The sequence below is a fragment of the Meleagris gallopavo genome, chromosome 3, assembly GCF_000146605.3.
Source record: "Meleagris gallopavo isolate NT-WF06-2002-E0010 breed Aviagen turkey brand Nicholas breeding stock chromosome 3, Turkey_5.1, whole genome shotgun sequence".
In the NCBI taxonomy this organism is placed as follows: Eukaryota; Metazoa; Chordata; class Aves; order Galliformes; family Phasianidae; genus Meleagris; species Meleagris gallopavo.
Genome location: NC_015013.2, coordinates 24,841,089 through 24,850,596, shown reverse-complemented (window position 1 = coordinate 24,850,596; position 9,508 = coordinate 24,841,089). Strand labels below are relative to the sequence as shown.

Here is a 9,508-nt window from a genome sequence, read left to right as displayed (position 1 = left end):
TCTTAAATAACATTGAAAGAGTTTAGTGTAGTTTAACAAGATCTACTATGTGACACTGTAGTGAAGTGCTGTAAAAGATGGTTCACCAGTGTTTAATCAATGGATATACAGATGGTATATATATACATCCAGGAGCTTGGCTAATATAATTTATATTGGAGAAAATGAGAGAAAGTCACTCACCCTGTCCTGGGCTCGCGAGATGAACTCCTGATGGAGTGGATCTCCAGAGAGAGATCCTTCCCCACTGGCAGTCAGCTCTTAAATAGGTCTAGGAGAGGTGGAGCCAGGCTCCACCCCTTCCTGCAGCACAGGTGAATTGCCTTCACCTGTGCTCCCATGGCTGACTCATTGCTCGCCTCAGGTGATCAATCAAAGGTTCAGGCCGTGATTCAGCAGCCCCATACAACCAGTAATAAGTAATCTTCAAGAGATAGTCTTGATGTTCACAGCTGCACTTGACCATATGCAAGACTGCAATCATCATTTCCATTGCAGGCTCCAGCAGATACATTTGTTCCTTTCTTCATTTGTGTACCTGAGATTCTACTGTACTATTTATTTCCAAGTAAGATATTGTAAGTCCAAGAAACACACCTTTTCAACTGCTAATGAAACATCACAGGCTTTTTGTTGACCCAAAAAGCAGTGTCTGGTCAGATGACAAATTCCTAACTTGTTCTAGCTTAGCTCTACAGATAGCCCACATGCAGAGGTCTGACAAACTTACATGGTCACTACATAGCAAAGTCTCCCTCCTCAGAGATATTCAGAAGCTGACTGACACAACTCTGGGCAACTGACTAGCCAGCCCTGCTTGAGCAGGATTGAACTAAATTACCTTTGGAAGCCCCTTTCAGCCATTCTGTTGTTTTATAATGGGGCCAAGATAGGCTATTGTTTTATTTTTCACTCATTGTTAATAGGAGAAGATGGTCAAACTTTACCCAGGAACCAAAGGAAAGATGAAGTAAGCAGAATGTTGCAGAACAGAGAAGTGTTGTAATCATGCTACCATGTTAGAAAAGGACAACCTTACAGCAGTCATAGCTCCCCACTGCAAATCAGAGACCTTAGGACAAAATCAGGGTCATCTGCAAAGACCTATTCCAACAAGAAACTTTCAGTTTCATCTCCATAGAAATAAAGATGCACAATCATAATGAAGGAATGCAATTCTGTTAATGAATATACTCATTATATTTGCTTGTTGTATGGTGTCCCATTTAAAAACACACATTTATGGCTGAAGTACAAAATACCAGCATCTTCACACTCGGTTTGCATCAGTTTGATGTATGATGTATATTGATTATGCTTGTTTAGCTTACCTAATGAAGACATTGGGAACTACGGCTCATTTGAGAAGCCAGTGGCACACCACCCCCAAAAACAGTAGCAAATGCTACATAGGATCAAAGAGAATACACATTTTAGGTTAGCTAATTCAAGTATTTGAACTTACGTGTTTCCCTTAATATTACTGTACCTTATTTTACTCCATTTTCCATATCACAGTTATTGATTTCTGTAATGATTTCTCATTCTTTTATCAACCACATTACATCCTTAAACTACAGCTTTCTGTGTTTTCAAATAATCAGTGTACTCCCCATCATTTTAGAGCATATAGCACTCCATACCCTGAGGTATATGTTGTGTTACACTTATCATCTAGCAAATGAAGTAAAAGCTGAAAATTTCAGTACATAAACACAGTGGATGTTCAAGATTCTCCTTCTGGTGTAATTTTCAAGTTTCTTGCTTCAAATCCTCCAGAATATTTCAAATCATAGGCCCATACAGTGTCTATTCCCTCTCCAGTTGTATGATCTGGGATCCAGCAGGGGAATGGAAAACGACAAGCAATGATTCTGGCATTACATTCAAGTTCTTCTTTGAGCTTCTTCTCCAACTCTGGCATCTGTGGAGCAGCAATAAAATACTTTAAGAAACAGATTTTGGAAGAAAAAAAAAAACACATTAGGAAAAAAAACAACCACAAACAAGAAGTTAAGAAAATACTTAGCAGATTCTAATTCATTATTTTCTTCATTCATGACTCTTCTCTATAGAGCATGAGAGTTTAGCACCCTGACTTTATACTATTTCTAACACCCAAGCTGCATAAACTGTTTGTTGTGTGATGCTCAAAAGCCAACACCTCTCACGATTTCCAGTCTAATCTCAAATCAGTCCTTGGGACTCAAAATACCATGTTTGGTCAGCAATCCAAAGCAAGTACTCTGCCAGCACTATGCAGTAAAGTACTTGAACTTTGTTTCCCCCTGCCTATTAACACACTGACATGAGTACCTTCAGCAGTACTGTATGGAACATCATATACTTTGACTAAAGATCTCCTCAGTACAGCTTTCCTCCACTGTCTCTTGAATCAGCCCGATTTTTGCGTATCATTTGCATATCATTACTCCTTCAGAGCAGAGCAACACTCTGCCCAAATATTCTATCTTAAATATGCCAAAAATTCCATTATGGACTGTGAGAGATGTATTAACACATTTAGACTTCAAAAGAATTTCTTTCCAACCTCAGAGAGATATTTTAATCTTAAAGGGAAGAAAAAAAATCCAGTTTATAAATCTATCCTTTTCTATCCTTTGGAAGAGCCTGATGTTATGCTTAAGTAGATCACTACGTATCAGTTTGAAATTCCTTTCTACAAACACTATCTATCATAGCAAGTAATTACAGCAGCAAGCTCCAGAATTAAAATCTATTTATGTTGATCTTTGATATACTTTGATATAACGGCATAGCATTTAGCTATTAAAAAGGTTAAAAGGACAGAAACTACTGACAAATACAGTTCAATTTAAGTCAGGAAGGACACAAAATAAAACCAAAACAGTTTTTCAGTTTGTCTTGTTTTCTACTATTTCCAAAAGCTGAAGCTGACTTCCATTATCACACACTTGTAAGCTGTACATTTTTGATGCAGCCTCGCACTATAGCTAGGTTTAGACTACAGCTAAACATTTTAGTAAATTATTCAGAGGTAACCCATTGGTACATTAGATCTGTGAAGCATTGCATGCTCTGATTGTCCATATAGCAAATGCTTTTAAACATTTTCACTACTATACCTTAAATAAACGAGAAAAGCAAGCCCAATTTCATCTCTCAAACTGAGCTAATACACCAGAAAAGGTAGGACTAAGTTGTTATAGCAATTACAATAGGTTATGAATGTGGACCTGGTCCAACCTTTAACAATTAACTCTGAAAGACAGCGACATCTCATGTCTCAAATTAGAGAACTTATTAATATTTTGGCCAAAAAGAATCACATCTTTGAGCCAAAGTAGTGTTAAGTTATAACTCATAGTAACTTTAGATGCTATCATCATACTTTATTTGTTATCAATATGATTTTATTGCTTTTTAAAATGTCTACATAGATATACAGTTCAGTAAAAGCTTTTGTATAGTATATATGCAGTTAAAATTCAACAGAAGTTGTGCACATGAACACCTGGTAAAAAATTGTGTCATCCCATCCCAAACAAATAAGTCTCTTTGCAATGACTCACTGAAAAACATCATCTTCCCCCAGATGCTTGCAAGACCAGAGAGGTCTCACCGTTTTCCCTGAAGATCAATACATCCCAGCTCTGTTAGCTAATCTTGGATGTGAAATAAAAGCACAGTGTGACAGCATCAAAACAGACCACTATTACTACAAAAGCTAAAAGACATCAACTGCCTTCAGTAAAAAAAAAGAAAAAATGCATTAGTTTCTACAAAATCAATTTAGGCATTCAGAAGGCTAAGCATTCACAACTTGAAAAGTAAATTTAAAAGACAGAACAAGCAAATTAATTCTCAGGAAACACAGTAGTTTGTATGTTTGAGTCTGTTACATTTCTGACAGGATTTTTATTGGAAGTATTCAGCCTGGTATTTACTGGATTTACTGAATCTTATTCTGAGACTAATAGCTACTCTTTCCTTCATACCTGTTACTAACTTACCCCACTTTATACAGTTACTTTAAAAATTCAGCCAATATTTCCAGGGTATTTGTTTACTTCTAGTCTATGGAAATAGCTTTCTTCACTTGCACTTCTGCCCTTGGTTCAAATACAGTTACTGACTCCAGATTCCAATCTTCACACTGCCCCCTCCTGGAACTCAAGCTAGAGAACATGCAACATTCAAACCTGGAAACATCTGCAGCACAAGCACTGTATTAGATCTCACTAAAACATCACCAGAGAAAAATAATAAAGAAGTAAAAAGTAGTGCATTTTCACTTTGGTTTTCAACATGAGTTCAGACATAAATGTGAAGTAGGCATTTAATTCCAATACTGTCAAAGAAAAAGCAAACAGCAGGGAAACATCCCTATGCTTGTTGGCGCACACACCTCCCTATTGCTACCCCAGCAATACTATCAGTGTATGATGCACAGCATGGCATCAGGTAGAGCTCTGCAGCCATTTCATTCCACATCTGCCCCAGCAGAAAAACGAATGATACAGAAGCATCTATAGGATATTTCTATTTCATTTCTACGTGTGCATTCAACCTACGTAAAACACACTAATAAAAAAAATCAAAATAGCAAATCTTAAGATTTTTTTCTTATTTTTCTCTTTTTAGTAGAATAGAGAACTAGATAAAGCTGAAAGCAAAAGTAAAAAAAAAATCTGACTGATCTAACACGCCAAATAAACAGCATCTATGCAACAATGTATTTCAGCAATCTTGAATAACCCATTTTCACCAGAGACGGGATCATCGTAAGCTACAAAGCTCTCCTAAAAAGAATACGTGCCTTTATACACACTACACTTGAAGTATCTGCCTCCCTTCCTAAATCCTCACAGTCTAACACGAGCAAGGGATTATTTCAGTACACTAGCTGCTGGCCTGATTGGAGGCGATAGCATTTTTGGATAATACAATGGAAGTTCAACACTGCACAGTAACAAGTTCACAGAAAGCAGCTGTAAACAGTTTGCAGGGAGACAGAGCAAGGAACATCCCATTTCTTTCCAGTGTGAAAAACTGAAGTTTTGAAGAACCAATCTATCACCTTCTCAAAGCAACTTCAGCACAGCAGTTTTCATTTTATTTCTGATCTTGACTAATGGATAGTAAAGACACCAAAAACAACTCCAGTCTGTATACTGCCACAAGTTTTATCAGATTTTATCACAAACATAAACAATCAATAATACCCAGGTATTAGTACTACCTTTGATGTTTTGTAGTTTGATTTGTTTTGCAGATGAATTGGTTTTGAAGCATTTAAACAACGTAAAATTGGTAAACTTACCATTTGAGGTACCCCAAAAACAACAACATTTGTATAACGTGAAAAAGAAACCTAGAAAAAAATATAACAAATCTTAAAAAATACGAAAAAAAATCCAGCATTTATAATTTCAAAAGTTCTCATCATTCTCCTACTGTAAACCCTTAACTACAGTCATTTTAACAGGAACTTAGTTCAAAAAATACAAAGAACTGAAATCCTGTATCAACTTCACATGAATTTCCATATACAGACAGCTTTAAAAATGCCATGTATTAGAAAACTACAGCCTGGTCAAGAATATGGCATCAGTTTCCAGGAGGACAAGAAAATCCTTGTGGAATTTCACTCATTGCTAAGTTTTGCCAGAACTCCTATTTATATTGAGGTCTGTTATGCTCATCCCATTTTGTTAGATGTTAGCTAGAAATTCCCATTCCAGTGCCTGGGTTCTTCTCACCAGCGCCCAGTTTTCCAACACTCCTTTCTTGAACAGAGATAAAAAGAGTACACTCACACTTGTTCACCAAATTCCTTGCATTCACTTTACCAATTATGAAATACCACTTGAAGACTGATAGGAATAGCTGGAGAAAGACAAATACAACAACAAAAAAAATCTAACTGAAGAAGCGATTTTGATTGGAATGATTGAACGCTGCAAAAAATTCTCAGTTGCACCTTAGCTTAAAGCAACACTTGAAATCACATAACACGCTGCATAGAAGAACACACATCTAAGGAAATATCAAATTAAGCTTGTGCATTACTGACTCAACAGAAAGGGATCTCAGGGAACCCTGACATTACAGCAGCCTCCATCACTCAACACACAGAAGTACAACACAGTATGCTCAAGGAGCATAGCGTGCAAGTGAGGCAAGACACTGAAGCACAAAAGCAGCAAAGCACTGTGTTTGGTGGTGGCCTTTGCCTCTACAGTTTAAGCACTCTTCTCAAAGTCCAGTACAGCAACCTGTGGTCAGACAGCATTCCAGTTCTTTCAAGAAAGTAACCTCCAAACCAAGTAAATCTCTCAGACATTCCAGATTCATTCTTAGCTTCTTCACTACCTACCTTCCATAAATCTGAAATATAAAACTTGGTGTTGTGGTGCACCCCGTCCCTCCACGCACGGTATCTGGAGTACCAGACTAACCAGGGATTTAACTCATAACCAACAGCTTCAAATCCCTTTTTTGCAGCTGCTATCACCTACAAGGAAGAAAAGAAACCTTCACTTAGAAACAGAGAAAGTGCTCAAAAGTACATTCACCTCAACACATAAGAGAAAGGAGACTTATTTATAATGCAAGTCAAAGGAATGCACTTCAGTAAGTAATCAGATTTTATTTCCTAAGAGATTATTAGTACAACTAACAAAAATTCAAACCGTATTTTACTATTGTGACAAGTTCCATTGAAACTGATACTGATACAAACAAAATAAATCACTTAAACATACACAGGACAGAGCTGCAAGCTTCTTCTACATCTATGATTTACACCAAAGTTAAACTTAACATATTCATGATACCACCTTTGATTTAAAGGGTACTAAAACTGACCATGGAGACTGTGCAACACACAGGCAGATGTGCTCAGAGCATTTAACCTTGTTGAGAAGCAATGATAGGCAGGCATTTGATAGGTCATTTTGGATTTCAAGCTGGGATCTTTCAGTAGAAGGACTCTAGCAGTACACTCCTTTGAATTAAATCTTAAGACTCAAAACTGTTAAGCTGTATAGCAAATGCCTTCAAAAACAGATCAAAACTTGCTGATTTTACAGTTTTGTTTTTTTAAGGTAAATACTAACCAAAAAGGCACTAGTTCTAAGAAGCGTCAAAAAACTGGATTCAGTCATAATTTAAAAGCTTACTGCCAAGCTCTAATCAGGAAAAGCCTGATTTATTACAAATTACAGAACAGACAAGGTGGAATCAGGAAGAAATGCAAGTTTTTTCACACAACATCCCATGTCTTATCTGCATAAGATGCTTCATGCTATTAAAATAATGCTTCTTCCATCATGCACACCAATTTGCAAGCATACTGAAACAGCATAACATTTTTACCATGCTCAAAATAAAGATACGGTCATGTTTATTCACAGATAACGAGTAGGTGCTGAATATCTAAGAACATATTAACAGAAGCTCAACTTTTTTTTAACATAGATGCACTAAGGCGATACCCAGCATCCAGTTTTAGGCACCTGGCCCTCCAAGTGGTCTTCAGTTTCCATTTAGGTACTGATGTGTGTACGCATACATTTTTATATACATATATTCATACAAATCAGATGCTCAGGTACTATATACATACACACATACACATTGAAATTATGTGCATCAGATGAGGGTTAAGAGCCAAAATACAGACTAGAAAGGACATTAGGAATTGCAATCCTCTTGTACCAACGTGCTTTTCTCTGTTTCTCACACAGGCCCAAATCCTTCACAGATTCTGATTTCCAAATCAAACTCTGCAGTAAGGACAAATAGTTGAACCATTCACACGAAATATGAACAAAGATAGCATTCAAGAACTATCTTTTTTTCTTCTTTTCTTCTTTTTAAACCACATCCATTTTGAAAAGGGGCAGCTAGCACAGCACAAAGATGTGAAGCCTGTAGCTTTAATGACACCATGACACTGATTTTTTTTTCAATCCGTCATTCGTTTCTTGTTCTCTTTTGTTGTGCTATCACTTTTATATAGTAAGGACAGAGCTGCATTTCCAAAAGGAGAGGGTTGTTTAAGCTCACAGACTCTCATACTATAGCTATAAACCTACAAAGAATACAACTTCTGGGGAAACACAATGCCAATACTTTAATTATATCTTTTTATGTGAACAGCATAATTCTTTCCAAGGAACAGAATAAGGTTATGATTCTAAACACCACTTTGTCAAGCTGAGGGTAAGAAAGGAACAGAACTATTGACCGCTCACCCAAACTGAACGTAAACCATTCCTGGGTTTGCAGCTTTGCATGAGACTCAAAAACAGTAGATGCTAGGGACAAAATATTCATAAAACAGTAGAAAACTGATCACAGCTGGAGTATTTGCCACATACTTGAAAAGAAATAGAGAAGGAAGACGTCTATGACTTACAATACGGCCGTCCCCACTACCAATGTCAACTACAGAGCCTCTTCTGCCTTGTAACATTTTCAGGACATTCTCGATCTGAGCTGAAGTTGCAGGAACAAAGGGCAGGCAGACTCTCCTCAGAGCTGGAGCCACGAAGGGGGTGACAACAGCATACAATGCCACCAGGGTCCCACCAATGCCAGCTGTGACCCACAGCCCCCATTGTCTTCTTCCAGAACCATTCCCAGAGGCTGCTGGCAAGGGGCTCTCTGCCGTTGGGACACCAGGCATCACACCTGAGAGCAAACACAACACCATAGCAGATTTACTGACTGCTTCCTGAACAGAAAAAGCAATACATCACTGTACCAAAGACGTAAGACACTAGGGGCAGGAAAATCTCTTATAACCCTTCAGTCGATTTCTAGGTGGTAAGTTTGTGTTTTCAGTAAGCTGAGGTGCTAGGCTATCTTTCTGGGGAGAAAGCGAAGCAGTTAGTGTTTAAGCCTAAAGAGGCTGCAGAGCCTCCTTCCCTAGAAATAGTCAAGACCAGCCTGGGATGCTTTCCCAGGCAACCCACCGGAGGAAACCTGCTTTAGCAGGTGGGCCTACAGAAGTCCCCCCCCTCCACCCCCTACAGGTCTGTAAAGCACCCGGCGCAGGACAGCCCGAAAGAACACACAGCAGCACGCAACCAAAAACCACACACAACGCTAACCGCCCTGCACCACACTGCGCGGATGCCGCCTGCAGCTACTTATACAAGAGGGCAATACCATCCCAACATGGCGGGGGAGAGAACTGAGGAGCACCCTTCTGACTGCGCTCCGGGAGGTGGGGAGAGGAAAGAAAGCACCTTTCTCAATCCGCGGTGTGTCTGTCCTCACTCCTTCTCTTCACGTCACCCCGGCGCACGCCGCTTAGCTCCTGTATTCTACCCAAGGATATCCTCTTTCCTTACTCCCCCGCGCTGTTGGACAGGGCTATCCAGCGCCGCGCTTCCTCAGACGCTTCCAGAACGCTCTAGCCCAGGCGCCACATAGCTCCCAACGGAGAAATAAGTCTCGAGGCGGCTCTCTGCGCAGGCGCGGCGCTAGGAGCGGGCGAGCGTGCTGACGTCAC

At 39.0% G+C, this 9,508-nt stretch overlaps 1 protein-coding gene across 4 annotated transcripts; it reads right to left on the bottom strand.

Annotated features, from left to right (window-relative positions):
- Positions 1-334: 334 nt before the first annotated feature.
- On the bottom strand, positions 335-9,451 carry ATPSCKMT (ATP synthase c subunit lysine N-methyltransferase). 4 transcript variants are annotated; one of them, XM_010708512.3, is made up of 5 exons: positions 9,243-9,451; positions 8,408-8,682; positions 6,362-6,499; positions 5,306-5,356; positions 335-1,924 (listed from the first exon to the last, which is right to left on the bottom strand). In XM_010708512.3, the coding sequence occupies exons 2-5, from the start codon at positions 8,675-8,677 to the stop codon at positions 1,727-1,729; spliced, it is 657 nt and encodes a 218-aa protein (XP_010706814.1). In that variant the 5' UTR covers positions 8,678-8,682; positions 9,243-9,451; the 3' UTR covers positions 335-1,726. The 4 variants fall into 4 exon arrangements, with proteins under 4 accessions (XP_010706814.1, XP_010706813.1, XP_010706816.1 ...); XM_010708511.3 differs by lacking the exon at positions 9,243-9,451 and adding an exon at positions 9,105-9,208; XM_010708514.2 differs by lacking the exon at positions 9,243-9,451 and adding an exon at positions 9,094-9,133.
- Between the last annotated feature and the right edge of the window lie 57 nt (positions 9,452-9,508).